The 17,967-nt window shown below is 33.9% G+C and overlaps 1 protein-coding gene across 1 annotated transcript; it reads left to right on the forward strand.

Moving 5' to 3' along the window:
• The first annotated feature begins 9,448 nt into the window (after positions 1 to 9,448).
• On the forward strand, positions 9,449 to 17,263 carry LOC143602755 (nucleobase-ascorbate transporter 6-like). Its single transcript, XM_077079762.1, has 15 exons — positions 9,449 to 9,534; positions 9,882 to 10,015; positions 10,500 to 10,597; positions 10,673 to 10,846; positions 10,959 to 11,059; positions 11,584 to 11,658; positions 11,746 to 11,806; positions 12,539 to 12,723; positions 13,704 to 13,800; positions 14,360 to 14,446; positions 15,293 to 15,351; positions 15,426 to 15,517; positions 16,242 to 16,319; positions 16,422 to 16,582; positions 16,880 to 17,263. Exons 2-15 carry the CDS (start codon positions 9,910 to 9,912, stop codon positions 17,096 to 17,098), a joined length of 1,593 nt encoding a protein of 530 aa, XP_076935877.1. The 5' UTR covers positions 9,449 to 9,534; positions 9,882 to 9,909; the 3' UTR covers positions 17,099 to 17,263.
• Positions 17,264 to 17,967: the final 704 nt, after the last annotated feature.

The following is a 17,967-nucleotide window of genomic DNA, read 5'->3' on the forward strand; positions in this document are numbered from 1 at the left end:
TATTCTAGACTTAGAATGATTACATGATGTTCATAGTCAAAATTTAACAACAATTAAATAATGTGCACTTAGCCACCTTTCATACAATCCTATGACTAAGTCTAACTTTTACCACTTTCTACACTTCACAAGTAAGACAAACCACGTAGTCAAACAGTTCTAAGTTGACACATAAAGTCTAAATTCAATTTACCACAATCATTCTATTATAAACTACAATTATCTTCACTAACCAATATGTATAACATATATTCTTTCAAGTATTAGGTATAACATATATTTTTCAAGTATTAGGTATAACATATATTTTTCTTATAATTTTTCAATTCACACAAATATACAGAATATTCACACTCTACAACAACCTAATTTCAGTCTCTATTTTTAACACAGCAGTACACAAATATTTCCCAAAAATTTTATATTTGTCCAATTGATGCAAGACCAATCGGGTTAAATTTCCACTTCAATTTATAACATTCCAGAATTGGAATCACACCCATATCTATTTTTAATATCAAGTTATGCAATTTATAACACAGCTCAGAAAATTTCCCTTTCAATCAGAATTGCAACCTGATTTTGTAAATTAATAAAAACTAGTCAAACAAAGTCTAAAAATTATAATTCTTGACTTTTTGAAAACTAGATTCAATGTACTTAATCATAGTGTCAAAAATCAATCAGAAATACCAACGTATCATCAAGTTATTCAATCTACAATCTAAAACACAGAATCTATCAATAAGCAGATTTAAACCAAAAGTCAAAAAAATCATGATTTTTATATCCTTATGATCTTTAATCATCAAGGAGCGTTTTTATACAATCAAATCTCATGTCTTTCATTATTTTACTGATTTATAAAATAACATTTAGTTACAAAAAGGTTTCCATCTTTTCTTTTATAACAAAACACAAAATTTCTTTTAACAATCAACCTTGATTATTCTTGGTTCATTTTCACAATTCAACTATTTGGATACTAGGTTTTAACCAAAATAAAAATATGAATAAGAATACATACTAAACTATGCTTACCTATTGCTTGATTCAAAATCCAATACTCTTTCTTCCAAATTCACCAAGTTGTTTATGGTTTTTTAGAGAGATTTTGAGAAATAAAATGTGTGTGTGTGTGTTTGTGTGAAATGGACGGCCCAAAGGAAGAGAAAAATAAAAATATAACATTCATTCTTATTTACTCATCATTTACACACTCATTAAGGCATAATAAATTTTATTAAACTTTAGGTTATCTCATTTTTTATTATATCTGACATGTTACATTCTATTATAAACATTTTCTAGTAATCATATGTTGTGTAATAGTCTTTTTGTTACTTGTCATGTAATATATCATATGTTGTGTTATTTTAATTATTCAATTCTCTTACAATATATAAGTTTACAACAACTAATCAATGTAGCATATTAAGCATGTAACATAATTACATCTATCACATATAACACATGTAGCATATCATATATGACAAGTTTATTATAACCTATCATATATTTTAACATGTGTGACAAGTTTATTATTCTAGTTATCAATAACTAGTTACTCTTACTTGAGTCACCAACGACATGACTAACTTAAATGTACGCATACATGACACTACATGCATGAGGGTTCATTAACGTAGTTAACCGACCTAACTGAGTTTACAGACATAGTCAACAAAATTTAACTGTGTTTAGTTAACGGAGTTAACTTGAAAATGTCGGGTGTCACAGAGGGGGTTTCTGTTAGTCCACGGTTTTGCGTCTCGAGTCTTTGTATTTATCGTTTCGTTATTATAATGTAAAAGTTATTTATATTATTGTCTAGTTCGAGATTATATATCTAGTTCATTAAGGTTGTTTAACGAACTAGACGTTTAAGTTATCAGTCTTCCCAATTCGTTAAGGATGTTTAAAAGAATTGGAGACTTAGTTCGTTATGTTTATTATTCTTTGTAATGTAACGAAGTGGAAGTCTATTTCGTTACGGAATGTGTAACGAACTAGACCCGCCTTCTATATATAGAGGTGTTCATTGTCTGTTTAATTTAAGTATTTATTTTAACGTATTGAACCTCTGCAAAACTGTTCTCTCGATCAATCCTTCATATATTTAACATATTACAACTAATACTAATATACAAAACATATCTATACGTATAATCTATAACCTATAAAGAGTAATCTATGAACTAGATCCGTATTAATTGTATATGGATTTTAGATCTGAAATCCGATGCGTTCTCAGTTAATCAGTTTTGGCTTATAAGATTTGCGATCATGTTTGCCCAAGGCACAAGCCACACACTTTTCAATAGCAACAAAATCTTTGACGAGTAAAACACGCACCAAGTCGTTTTTAGCAAGAAGGTTTAAATTTTTAACATTTGCATGACCAAGACGACGATACCAAAGCATGGCATTATTTTCTGGCACTTTTGAAAATAAGCAGGTTATTTCATCAAGAACATTTTTGTTCATATCGATCACATAAGCATTATCTTTTCTTTGTGATCGAACAAGAATCCAGTCTTCTGGTATAATGATACTATGTTTTATAATCACACACTCTTTATTAGTGAAATGTGTTGAGAAACCTTTATCACAGATTTCCGAAACACTCAACAGATTGTGCTTCAACTCAGGAACAAAATTAAAATTCGCAAATTTTAGAACACCATTACTTACAGTACCCTTCTGCGTAATCTTCCCTTTCTCTCCTCCCGTGAAGGAAACATACCCACAGTTGAAGATTTGAATGTCGTGAAGCTGGGAAATGTCTCATGTCATGTGCCTGGAACAGCCACTATCAACATACCAGGGTCTGATGATATTCCTCCATAGTTGTTCCTGCACGATGTGCGAGAATAATTAGACTTTGGTACCCAGTCCATAGTTACACTGGGTGAACCTGATTCATTTAAAGTTGTCACGGGCTGCCATGACATGTCTTTCCGATCATTTAATATGGAATTCGATGCCTCTTTCACCGGAGACTTAGGCAACCATTCATGTCTACCATTGTAAGATTTGGCATTATTTGTACGAATGGATTACTTGGTCTCTGATTTGCAAGTGGGAGACACAAATGACTTTGTATTTCTCACTTTTTTCGGTTTAGAAGCCGTGTTCGTTTTTTAAGCTGAAACACCGTTTCTACCACCTTCACGAAACATGTTAGGCTTGGTCTAATGAGGACTAAATCTACTAGATTTGTTTCTGTTCCAATCACCATCAGAGGGATTAGCCTGATGATACCTGAAATCTCGTTGATAGGTATTACGACGCATATTCCCTCTGATATAATCCATAGTATGGGACATATGGACGGTGTGGACAATTTCTAGCAATATGACTAGAAGTGCCACAATTAAAACAAGTTTGACGTTTTACATAGAATTTATTTTGGTCAATTCCCTATCTGGACCAGTTTGCTTTGCCTGGTGTTTATTGATTGACACATTGTTTGGCTTATTACCCTGTTTGTCATTAGAGCATCCCTCTTTAACAAACTTAGGCAATGAGTATTTATTAGAATTTTTAGATTTTTTAAACTTATTAAAAACCAGATAATCAGAATTCAAGGTTTTAATGGAATCAACCACACAATTGTCTTTGCTCTTAAAAATAGAGCCCACACAAACAGTCGGAATAAAAAAAATTCAAAACAGGTAATTTTAAAGGAACATCAGAATTAAAGTCTTTATTATTTGAAACACATGAATCATCATCCTCATCAGTCCAATCCTCAATGATTACTTTATCTGCACATGAGGCAAACACATTAGAATCGTTCACTTCTGAAGTGGACGCAGTGGCCTTTACTGAGTCGACTTTGTCATTTTTTGCTGGTTTAGCATACTTCATGTCTTTTACCTTTTCTTCCTACTCTTTGGTAAGAGGAAGAGTAGTATAGTTGTCATTGTATGGTGGGGTACGTGACTGTATCCTATACCCTTACCTTCATTTTCTTTCCACCATAATTGATTTTCAATCATGGAATTGACTACTTTACTAGAACCATCAAATTTTCTAAAGTCTAGTTCAACCCTTTCAAATTTATTGGTTAGATTTGAAATTTCTAACTTAGAGGCTTCCATTTCAGCAGTTAATTAAACAATTTTCTATTTGGCATCAAGGTGGTGACAACATTTTAAACTAAAATCAGATTTGAGTTTAGACAAATCCTTTTTTTGTGCTTCTATTTTATCTTTGAAAGCTCTTTCATTTTTCTTGAGATTATAATTTTTGGATTTTACTACTTCCATTTCTCTAAGCAAGTTACTAGTATGAGATTTATAGAGATCTACTTTATCAATACAAGCTTGAGAACATAGTTGAGAACTTACCTCAGATGAGCTGGAAGAAATGAAAGCCATAAAAGCAAATTGAAGCTCCTTAACTTGTTCCTCAGCATCATTTTCTTCCTCAACATCTTCAACATGAGAAAAATTAGCAGTCTGATTACTTATGTTGAGAGCAGCCATCTGATCAGTCCAGGAGAATTGCTGAGATACCAACCCCCGTTCACTATCACCCGGACTGGCCCCACTTTCTCCTCTAGCATTTCCCACTGGTACAGGCGCCCTTTCCATGTTTCCTTCATTTGCTGGATTGGTGCATTCACGAGAAAAGTGACCCGGCTCATGACAGTTGTAACACCTCAGAGTATCCTTGTTAAAACACACCTTCTGATTATTTGGCACGTTCCAATTGTTTCTTCCCGTTCTTTTGGTAAATTTCTTAGCACGAAACACTGTCATGACGATTTGCCAAGAGATATCCATTTCTTCTACATCATCTCGATGAATTTCATCAAGCTCATCAGCTACTATAGGTTGAACCAAATCTCCAGCAAGGAACGCGTTGTAGCAATTCATGAACCCCGCCATCTAAGCAATATTTTCTTGAGTTTCCTTTAAGATAGAGGGAATCTGACTGGAACCCTGACTAGAGGAAGCAACAGATGTTTGAGGTTTAACAATAGCAGTAGGTGGTTGAGCAGGTTTATCAAAGAACACTGGAGCTGGTTGTGGTGAACCTTTAGAGAATTGACCCTGAGCGGACTTAAACATTGAAGAGTTGTTTTGAGGTTGGAACTGTTGTTGCCCTTGAGTAGCTTTGAACATTGAGAAGTTGTCTTGTGAAATGAGTGCGTTGTTTGAAGCAACAATGTAGCCAGCTGCATTGTATGAGTTTGCATGGTTTATAGGACGTTGCTTGTCATCCATGCCACAAGCTTTGATGATTGCCATAACTTCAGACAGTGTTAGCTTGTTGAGATATTTTGTCTTTTTAATTACTGCAACGTTCATATCCCAACTTTGAGGCAAAGAGTTTACCAGCTTATTGTTAGTTTCAGCTGCTATTAGATTGATATTTGTTGATCTCATCTCAGTCACAAGAGATATAAACCTATGCGGTTGTTTTTCCAACGAATCTCCCAGAACGTGATTAAACATGTTTAAATTTTGTCGTAACAGATCTTGACTCCTCCTCCTCCTCATGTCTTCATTACCCTCATATACTTCAATCAAGGCTTCCCATAGAGCCTTAGCAGACTGTAGTTCTCTAAATCCCAAAGGCAATCTCATGTGAGAGTTCCGTTTTCTCAAAATCAGCATCATCATACAGTTTAACAGGCGTCACAGCAACTTCCTGAGAGTTCTCACGTTGGTAGGTGATGGATTGAGGACCTCTAATAATACTTCTCCAAACTTTAGCATCTTTCATTTTAACGTATTTCTCAAATGTGAATTTCCACTCGCTAAACCCCTCATGAGACAGCAGACGAGGTATACGAGTAGCAGTTCCCATTATGGAGTCCATTTCTTGATGAAGTGTAGCATTTGATGATCCATTACCATTTATTATTTGTTCCATTAAATAGTAACAGTAATAGTCCAATAAATTGAGTCCAAGTAACTTTCAAAGCCCAATAGATCAGGCCCACGTGCAGTTCAGCCGAGAACTATAAAGTTTGACAGAAAACACAAGTGTTGACCGAAAACAGACTTTGACAGAACAAAGAACAAAAAACCACTGTGACTGAGAACACTTGATGACCGAAAACCCTGAATGACCGAGAACTCTGAAATTCAATTAAGAACTAACAAATATGCCTGGAAACACTTGAATTTGACCAAAAACGATGAAACAAGGCCGAGAACCCTTAAATTACCCCGAAATCTGTCTCAAAAGCCCGAAAACAGGCTAACAAACTCCCGAGTTTAGTGGGATTTGATTTGTTTCCAAAGAAAATCCAATCTTTGACCAAAACTAACACTTTCTCTTCTCTGATACGCTGTTCACCGGAAAAACACACCAAAACGCTAAAATCACCAATAAAGCTAATGAGTCAATAAATCTTGAATCGTTTGATATTACAACCAAGCCTAGAATAGGTCAATAGGCTCTGATACCAATTGTAAGCCCCGAGAATGGATCTTTCAATATGATATCAACAATCTCGATGTTATTGCGGAATTTAACACGAGATGATTCAAGATGAATAAGTAAGAACAAGTAAATCACACCAAGTATTGCTTCAAAACATACGTATATTGAACGTCTAATGCTTAAGCAATATTACACAAAACCCTCGTTCAACTTGTGCTATTATGAACGGCCAACCTAAACCATATACATAACATGACTATATATAGGTAGACTACAACCTAGCCCAAAAACAAGCCCAAGCCCATCGAGATCACAAATCGATCTCGGTTTACATACGCATACAAGACACAAGCCATAATAAGCATAGACTAAGTACAAACCAACTAAATATAGACCCAACAACGAGAATTTTTTTGGGGTGTTACATCTATCAAGAATGGTAGGAGAGTTTCACAATTCCTCGGCTAGCTATTAGTCTATTCAGTATGTCATAAACTCATTCTAATACCATGATTTTTGCTAATTGTTATGTTTATTGTCATAACTTTAATCAACGTTTAAAAACTTGTTTAAATTATTTCGTTTGCTAAGGTTTAGGAGCATATTTTTTCAAGCTTGGTTGGGTCACGTGAATTCTCATGGTCGGCCCTGCTCTAAAGGATTAAACTGTAAAAAAGCCACTTAGATTTTATTAACACCTTCATCTCTTCACTACATAAATTTAGGGGCTGTTTGGTAGTTTCTTGATGGTCATTAAGAGATTACATCTTAATGGTTCATAGCCTCTTAATGTTTAAAATGTAACCTTAAGTTTTAATGGTTAAAATGTTACTTCTTAAAACTACCTTTTAACCATTAAGATGTTATGAATCATTAAGAGATAACATTTTAATGATAATTAAGAACCCTTTAGTCTTAATTAGAGTGAATTTTCGAAACTTTTATATTGTCTAAGTATAAAAAAAACCCGTACACAAGCGACAATTCTAATGATGCCCTGATCTCTCGAATGTTGGCTCTGATACCAACTTGTAAGACCCCGAAATCCAGGAGTCCTACAGTTAATAATCATTCTATACAAATTCAAATATAAAAGATAAACCGGTTTCATATAATTCGAAAATTCAACACATAGTATTTTTGCAGCGGAAATTTAACAAAACATCCAAATATTATCCTTAAGACATAAAAATGTGAATTAAAATTTTCTTAATTATTAACATGATAAGTAGCATCGACTAGAACTGCCTCAGAACCTCGTGTAGTCTTGAGCACCTCCAAGCAGTAATCTGATCCAAGCTCAACCTGAAATCATTCTAACATACATTCAAAGTTAGCTTGAGCTGAGTGAGTTCATGTTTTTATTATCAAAATCTAGTAAAGACCGACCAAGGTATTTAACATAAGACTTTCATAAAATAAATAAATAAATAATTTTCCTTCGTTAAGCACGTAACGCTAGTCACATCCTCTCAAGTCCAAAACACAAAGTTAAGGACCCGAATAAACTTCCACCCCAAGGACAAATAAACTGTTAGAAGATTTTTAAACATCTATTCGCCCCAAGGACAGTCAAACTATTCCGGGACACCTCCACCTTAAACCCGAACAGGGAAATTAAAGAATTTTATAACATCTCTTTGACCCGGTCACGGCTTAACAAAAATATCCTCGTGGTGGCCACACACACACATCCAAATAAAACAATCATAAATCATACAAACTTCCAAGCATAAATGGTAAAAATAACACAAACTATGCAATATCAAAACAATCATAAATCATACAAACTTCCAAGCATAGATGGTAAAAATAACATAAACTATGCAATATCAAAACAATCATAAATCATACAAACTTTCAAGCATAGATGGTAAAAATAACCCAAACTACACAATATCATCCAAACGCTTCGGAAGGGTAAAATCGTCATAAAACGTGTATGCTAGCCCAAAACGTAAAACATTTAAAAATGGGCATCATGAAACTCACCTGATATGGATCACATAAACATCACAACTGTATCCTCTAGCTAATCACTCACAATCCACAAGCCTGAGGATCTTTTGACACCAAAACTACAATTTTTGACCTCGGGAAACGTGCCAAATGATTTTAATCCGAATATGTCCTTTGAACGACCTCTAGAAGCTTAGAATTGAATCAACTCGATCAAAATCGAAGGGTTTGGTGGCTTGGGGACTTGCGGCCGCTACTAGGCTAGGGGGAGGGGGTGGTTAGGTTATAACTTTTCTCAAGTTTCACTTTTAGTCCTCGCACTTCGTAATTCGATCCTTCTCGCTCCCAAACTAAATGAAATACTTTTTGGACATGCCCATAGATTCCCGAGCCCCCAAGCGAATACCGAGAAATTAATTTACAAACTTCACACTCGCGTCATTCGGTTTACGAGAATTTTGTTTTGGATGTTACATCCATCAAGAATTTAGAGGCTGTTTGGTAGTTTCTTAATGGTTAAAATATAACTTTAAATCTTAATGGTTAAAATATTACCTTTTAAAACTACCTTTTAACCATTAAAGTGTTATGAATCATTAAGAGATAACATTTTAATGATAATTAAAAAGTTGCCTAACAACCCTTTAGTCTTAATATTAGAGTGAGTTTCGAAACTTTTATATTATCTAAGTATAAACAAAAACCGTACACAAGCGACAATTCTAATAATGGAGAGTCTCTGTTAGAAAAATAATAATAATGGAGTCTCATTAATCGTTCAACACACGTTGAAGTGTCCTAAAGACATTGGCATGTATGATTAAATAAAGGTGAAGTATACAAATGAAGAAAGCAAATATAATTGAATCAAAACGCCACGTACTTAAAACTTAAACCCATGAAAACGACGTCGTGTCGACTTCTAGACTCCAAGATCAGTACCCTTTCTCTATCTCAGTCATAGTAAACTCACCTGTGGCAATAAACAACATACAATACAAACCCCATAAACTGTATATATATTATATTAATTCTAAAATAAAAAATAAACAATTATATAAATTCAGTCTGCTCAAAGATGCTTCATGTTCTTTTAAAGCCAAAATATGGAAGAACTTGTAGACATTCAATAAAGACTTTTCAACTCGCCATTGCTAGTTTGTTACACATGTAAATGCCATCTAAACTTACAGAAAAAAGATATCTTATTTTCCTTAAAAGTTTCCATCTTTATATCTTTTTTATGAATCTTTTTCTTGTGGGGTCTTGAGTTTTCTTGATTTTGAGCTAATTCATGTCAATGATGGCTTTGTCTCGAACAAATAACTTATTTTCTTTATATTTTTGATCGAGAAATAGTATTATTATTTTTAGTTTATATCATACTCAACACAATCTTTTCATTTCAAGATTCAGTGGGTGTCTGATTAGTGACTAAATGTGGGTTGTTTGGTTAATAAAAATCAAAGCTTTTTAATTAAGGGTCTGATTTTCAGTTGTCTTTTTGTTTTTGGCAGATTCAGGGGTAAAACAGTAATTTGACAGATGGCCGGAGGTGGTGGAGGAGCAAAAGCTGATGAACCAGCACCACACCCACCAAAAGATCAGCTTCCAAATGTTTCTTATTGCATTACAAGTCCACCACCATGGCGTTAGTTTCTTCTTTTTATTATTGTTATTATAGTTGTGAAAAAAGGGGTTTGTTTTTAAGAATCTTGACATGGTTTAAGGATGTTGGTTTTAGGGCACATGGTGTTTGAATATTTAAACAAGTTGCATGCTTGAGCATTAATTCATTAAGATTCTTGCAATCTTTATTCAGTTTGCTGTTAAAAATTAAAATAGTTCAATGGTTGACATTGCTTTTTTAATTGATTCATATGGTATTTGCCTATTTGGGTTTGGCATCTTCTGATTCATAAAGATTATGTTTTTCCTTTATAAAGATAAACTTTTGGAACCAAATTGAAAACGTACATCCAAACACTCCTTTTTCATTGTTTTGCATGTGGTTTTTTTTCTCTAATGACAAATTGTTTACATAATGGGAGTGTTTGGATGTGCGCGTTCAATATGATTATTGCTGCTTAAAGAAATTAAAATAAGTTATATATAAATTTTTAACTTTTTTGCAGCGGAGGCTATACTACTTGGCTTTCAGCATTATATTGTAATGCTTGGTACAACCGTTATTATTCCAACAGCTTTAGTTCCTCAAATGGGAGGTGGCAATGTAAGTTATCCAAATGAAGTTTTGGTAAATTATATAAACAAATGAATTTTATTATTTGTTTTATGATCTTGTTAGGAAGAGAAAGCTAAAGTGATACAAACTCTACTTTTTGTTGCTGGTTTAAACACACTGCTACAAACTCTTTTTGGAACCAGGTTGCCAGCAGTCATCGGGGGCTCATATACTTTTGTGGCCCCCACAATCTCGATTATATTATCGGGTCGATGGAGCGATCCAGATCCTGTTATGGTCTGTGAACCAATTTGCTTTGATTCTTTGAGTATTTTGAATCTTCAAAGATTCTTGAAAATGGTGTCTAAATATCATAAAATTTATGACTTTATATGCATTACTTTTACAGAAATTCAAGAAAACAATACGTGCGATCCAGGGTGCGATGATTATCGCTTCAACGCTTCAAATCGTTCTCGGTTTTAGCGGGCTTTGGAGAAATATTACTAGGTTGGTTTATGGTTCAACCGTTCTACAGCTTGAAATTTTTGGCCTAAAAAAAGAGTTGGCCCAAAATAATACATTTAGGCCTAAATCATTTTGTTAATTAATAATTACCCATTTGGGTTGCACTATTTTTTAAATTCTTATAAATGACTTGTATTCATTATTAAAAATGGAAATTTTTAAATTCGGTTCGGTTTATCGGTTTTAATTATATGTGAAACCGTAACCGAACTGAATGTTTGGTTTTTAATAGAACATAAAACCAAACTGCACATCCCTAAATTTCCAAGTTACTTTTTAACACTTTTAAATAATTGATATAAGTAGTAGACATTCCAAAGTGACAGTAATTTCGGTTTAATCCCTAACTTTGATTTTTTTTATATGTTTTTTTCTGATAATATATGTCTATAAGTCACATATTATCTCAATTAATTTCGGTTTAATCCCTAACTTTGATGTTTTTTATATGTTTTTTCTGATAATATATGTCTATAAATCACATATTATCTCAATTGTTATTGTAGGTTTTTGAGTCCACTTTCAGTTGTTCCATTGGTTAGTCTTGCTGGTTTTGGGCTGTATGAATTTGGATTCCCAGGGGGTGAGAAACATTTTCTAACAAAATCTTTGAAAATGTTTTTTAAGGTTTCTTGTATGGGCCTGATCTCAATTTGCTTTGGGTTTCAGGTTGCGAGATGTGTTGAGATCGGGCTGCCTCAGCTCATATTTCTGGTTCTTATCTCGCAGGTAGCTTTGATTTGCAATTACTTAACATAAGTACTGGGTTGGTTTGGGTTATGTTTTATCTCTAACGGGTCAAATGGGTAAAGTTAAAAGAAAGCATCTAATAGTGGAAACGAATCCAACGGGTCGAAACACTTACACACACGTATATTTTATTATAACAGGTCAAACGGATTGAAAGGTATCCAATTTTGTTTTTATCTTTAAAGTGTCAAATGCGTAAAATAAGAATGTTAGGTAAAAGTGAAACGGGTCAAAAGGCAATTAATTTTTTATTTATCTTTAACGCGTCAAATGGGTAAATTTAAAAATTAGCTAGAAATGAAACGGGTCGAAAGACACTTGTATATTTATTTAACTTTGTCGCATCAAAAGGGTAATATAGAAAAGTTGCTAAAAAATGAAATGGGTCAAACGATTCGAAAGGCACCTAAATTTTTTTTTATCTTCAACACGTCGAAAGGGTAAAATCAAAAAGTAGCTAAATATGAAATGGGACAAATGGGTCAAAAGGCACCTAATTTGTTTTTTTAGTTTTAACACGCCAAATGGGTAAAATAAAAAAGTTATCTAGAAATGAAACGACTGAAAAAGCACCTAATTTTTTTTTATCGTTAACATGTAAAATGGCTAAAATAAAAAATTAACTAAAAATTGTTTGATCCGTTACTCAACCCAGCCCAATTTTCTACCCCTAAAGTCTTCTAACAATTTGGTTCACATGGTTTTGTGCAGTATCTATCCCATTTCATACATTCAGGAAAGCATATCTTTGACCGATTTGCAGTCTTGATTTCGGTTGCAATTATTTGGATTTATGCTCACCTACTTACAGTTGGTGGGGCCTACAACCATGCAGCACCAAAAACTCAAACGAGCTGTCGGACTGATCGTGCAGGACTCGTTGAATCTGCTCCATGGTTAGCTCAACACTTTTGGTCAAACGGGTCGGCTTGGGTTGAGTTGACCCGGAACACTTCAATTAACAAATATAATATTGTTTCAGTAATGATAAAGATTTAGGTTTTATGCATTAAAGTGCACTTTGCGTGACAGTTAACCTGTTTCCTTTTTAGTAAGCTTGTAAATGAACCGAACGAATACGAATGAAGCATGTTTGTGACTTCGTTTTCGTTCATTTAACTTTACCCGAACAAACGGATATTTAAGGGAACGGGTTTTGTTCGTGTTCGTTCGTTAAAAACATGAACATGTTCGTTCGTTTATAGTATAAACAAAGGATTCACGGACGTAAACAAATGTATATGATTGAGCATAGACAATCACATATAAACGAACATAAGTGCATAACTAAGCAAACACCGAACAAACAGATATTTAAGGGAACGGGGTTTTGTTCGTGTTCGTTCGTTAAAAACATGAACATGTTCGTTCGTTAAAAACATGAACATGTTCGTTCGTTTATAGTATAAACAAAGGATTCATGGACGTAAACAAATGTATATGATTGAGCATAGATGATCGCATATTAACGAACATAAGTACATAACTAAGCAAACACCAATTAAAGGTAAACGTGAACATCAATATGTTGGACCTAAAATTAATAAAACTAGCAGGTGATATTTTAATTTCATAAAATTTGATTTATTGTAATGAATCTAAAATTTATCAATACATAAACGAATGAGCATAAACAGATTTAAATTAACGTTCGCTAGCAGAAATGAATGAATGAGACATGTGTTCATGTTCGTTCATTTATCTGATTGATCAAAAAGTTTTTGTTCATTTCCGTGCGTTTGTTAAATAAATGGAGACATTCTTCATTTACAGGCCTATTTTATGCATCAAAGTACACTTTGGGTGACAATTAACCCATTCAATCTGTTTGACCTGTTTGCTTTTAGCTCAGTTTTACGGGTTTTTATGCATTTAGGATAAGAGTTCCGTATCCGTTTCAATGGGGCGCACCTTCGTTTGATGCTGGTGAAGCCTTTGCAATGATGATGGCTGCTTTTGTTACTCTTATAGAGGTTTATTTGTTTTTCTTTAAATATATAAAATTAGGTAGGCCTGCAAACGAACCGAACAAACACGAACGTGTTCATGTTCATTTAACCTTAACCAAACAAATGATCGTACACGACCAGTTAAACTAACGAGGTTTTATTGTTCGTGTTCGTTCGTTAAGAAAATGAACGTGTTCGTATATGTTCGTTAACAGTATAACCAAACAGATCACGAACATGACTGAAAATGTACATAAATGAGTTAAAATCATTTAAAAGTAGATGTGAACAACAAAGTTGTAAACGAATGAACTTAAAATAAACAACTAAACTAACGAACATAAATGAAAGAATGTACACGGACGTTTACGGACATAAATGAACGAATGAGACATGTGTTCCTGTTCTTTCATTTAACTAAATGAACAAAAGGTTCTCTTCATGTTCGTTCGTTTATTAAATAAACAAATTTGCCACCAAACGGTTCACTGTGCATTTAGCTCATTTACAAGCCTAAAAATAAGGCCATCCCTTTGTAATGACAATTAAATACATCTTCCACATGTTCAAATTGTATAATCAGTCAACTGGCGGGTTCATTGCGGTTTCGAGGTATGCAAGTGCCACTCACATGCCTTCATCTATTCTAAGCCGCGGTATTGGTTGGCAGGTAAATTACTTTAATTTTATATAGTGTTTATATTTTATATGGTTTAAGATACCAGTTTTATAATAATATAGAAAAAGAAGTATTAAAAAGGCAAGTATAGACATGTCGAGGTGCAAACGAGCCAAGCTGCTCATGATCTACTTGAGATTGGCTATCTAAAAGCTCAAGCCGAGCTGAGCTTAAACAAGCCCGAGCCTAAAAATAAGCTTGTTTAATAAACGAGCCCGAGCCTAGAAATAAGCTTGTTTAATAAACGAGCCCGAGCCCAGACTTTACTTATCAAGTTTGAGCCTAAATGACACCATTACATATGAAATTTCAATTTATATTATGAATATATAGTAGCACAATAATAATAATTATTATTTATAATAATTTATTTTAAAGTAACTAAATAATGTATGTTATAAATAGAATTATAAAAATATACAAAGAATAATAAAAAGTGCAATATAATCTAGTTAATAAATAAAAAAAACGTGCCGAGATCGAGTTCTCGAAAATATGGTCCATTTTAGTTAGGATGGGTAGGTTGGTGTTATTTCTGGTCTAGTAAAAAAATAGCTAGAAAAGGAAACAGGTCAAACAGGCTGAAAGTCTAGTGTATTTTCAATTTATACAACCTTCTAAAGTTTACATATTTAATGCATTATTTTATAGTTCTGTTAAATATTAAAATCGGATAAATGGGTCAAGTCGAGACTCATAACATGAAGTGTAATACTGAAAGCTATATATACTTAATTACCTATATCCCGGCAGCTTGATTGTATTTTATTCTATGTTTTTTTGTAGTACCTAAATTAAACCAAACTAACCGGTCTAATTAATTGTTATAATTACTAGGGAATTGGCATTTTGTTGTCTGGTGTGTTTGGAACTGTAAATGGATCTTCGGTATCTATGTAAGTTATATATTTTTAGCCTGATGAATTTCGATTATTGTTGCTTATTTGACATCAACATGATGTTTTTTCAGTGAGAATGCTGGTCTTTTGGCATTGACCCGTGTGGGCAGTCGAAGGGTAGTACAAATATCTGCCGGTTTCATGATTTTATTCTCGGTTCTTGGTAAGTTTGTAACCGAGGTAGCCGATAATGTGGGTTACAGGTGGAAAAATGAGCGGGTTGGGTAAAAGTGAGTTATGGTAAAAGAAGATACAACACAACCCGTTTGACCCGTTACAGATAAAACACAGCTAATTTGGCCTGTCACAGATAAAATACAACCCGTTTGACCCATTACAGATAAAACACAACCTATTCGACCCGTTACAGATTAAACACAACCCATTTGACTCGTTGCAGATTAAACACAACCCATTTAACCTGTTACAGATTAAGCACAATCCATTTGACCCATTACGGATAAAACTCAACCCATTTGACCCGTTACAGATAAAAACACAACCCATTTGATCTGTTACGGATAAAACACAACCTGTTTGGCCTGCTACAGATATAAACACAATCTGTTTGGCTCATTACAGACAAAACACGACCCATTTCACCCGTTACAGACAAAACACGACCCATTTGACCCGTTACAGACAAAACACGACCCAGTTGACCCGTTACAGACAAAACACGACCCATTTGACCCGTTATGGACACGACACAACCCGTTTAAAATACAACTCATGACACGTTACAGATAAAAGACAATCCATTTGACCCGTTACAAACAAAACATGATTCATTTGACCATTACAGACACGACACAACCACTAAAATACAACTCATGACGCTTTACGGATAAAACACAACCTGTTTGACCTGTTAGCAAAATATGCAGGGAAATTTGGAGCAATCTTTGCATCGATTCCCGCACCCATCGTTGCTGCTCTGTATTGCCTTTTCTTTGCTTACGTGGGTACGTGTAAAGATCCTCAAAAGCAGCACATGTTCAATGTTTCCTTTCATAAGTGTATTTTCTTTTAGGCAAAAACTTTAACCTTTTGTTATGCTTATGCAGGGTCGGGTGGTCTGAGCTACCTGCAATTCTGCAACCTCAACAGTGTTAGAACAAAGTTTATTTTAGGATTTTCGTTCTTTCTCGGCTTGTCGATTCCCCAATACTTCAATGAGTATGAAGCTATTAACGGTTACGGGCCGGTTCACACTTCTGCAAGATGGGTATGCAGAAATAAACTTTCATTTCTGAAATATTAGTATTTCCAAATTTATAGATGTTCACGAGTCTTGGTTATCTTTTAAGGTCTAATATCTTGACTTTTGAGGTCTAACGTGGTTGACTTGTGTCAATTTAGAGCTCAGAAAGTATGTTTGAAATAGAAACTTGTTGTTGTGATGTCTAACTTCTTAACTAACTCGAATCAATTTGGAATAGAAACACTGAAAGTTTGACCTACAAAAGGTCAAAATAGCCTTTTTTTCACCTTAAATGATGCTTCCTTTTTTGTGAATTTGTAGTTCAACAACATGGTCAATGTTCCTTTCTCATCTGAACCATTTGTGGCTGGCATTTTGGCTTACTTTTTGGACAACACAATTCACAAGAAAGACGGGGCGATAAGGAAAGACCGAGGCAAACATTGGTGGGATAAGTTTCAATCTTTTCAAACCGATCCAAGAAGTGAAGAGTTCTATGGATTGCCCTTCAACCTCAACAAACACTTCCCATCTGTGTGATGTCATAAAGGTACTTCATTAATGTTTTAATTTATAAACATACTTGGTCATAAGCTCAATTAGTACATGTTTAATCCAATCCGTGTTAAGAAGTTTTGTTTTTTTGTTACTGTAAATTTGATGCGTAATTTTGATCTTAAAGGGAAAGGATTGTTATTGTTGTTTATAAGTTTATTGTTGATCTTGGGAAATGAAAATAGAGGTGGCAAAATGAGTAAGTTGGATGATACATGATTCTTTTGTATGGGTCAAAACGGGCCAGACTCGGTACACATTTTGTTTTTCATTTTTGTCATACCTAGTGTGTTCATTATAATTGTGAAAGTTATATCATTTTAGTAGTAATAATGAACCAGTTTAGGGTCTTTATGTATTAAAAAGAAAAGAAAAAATTGGGTGTATGTTACCGGAAAACTTGCGTGACCCCTCCAACCCCTGCTAACCAATAAGCTTGGTTTTAAAATGCGCGCATAATGCACGCATCACATGATGCGGTGATGAGATTCCATGATGCACATATGGCATGATACAGTATGATGAATGCCTTATGTAGTTAACTAAAATTTGAACAAATCCATTGATGTAACCATGGGTTGAGAAATGACTTTTGAGTAGAACAAATTAAACCATGAATTGAACAAAACTAACTAGAGATGATGAAGATATCGTCTATTTTAGTATTTTAAAAGTTAACATGCTAAAATTTTGTTTATAAAATTTATTTTAGTATATTTTTTTTAAAATAATGAACGCCTTGAAGGATTTACAAAGGGTGGCCAAGTTACTCAACCCTTCATTTGGCATCCACTTGATTAGTTAGAATAATTGGGGATGCTAGATTGGTTGCTTTTAGATGATATTGTTTTAGA

The sequence above is a fragment of the Bidens hawaiensis genome, unplaced genomic scaffold, assembly GCF_021521415.1.
Source record: "Bidens hawaiensis isolate Kalapana, Puna unplaced genomic scaffold, B.hawaiensis_p1.1 tig00059772_1, whole genome shotgun sequence".
Taxonomy (NCBI): domain Eukaryota; kingdom Viridiplantae; phylum Streptophyta; class Magnoliopsida; order Asterales; family Asteraceae; genus Bidens; species Bidens hawaiensis.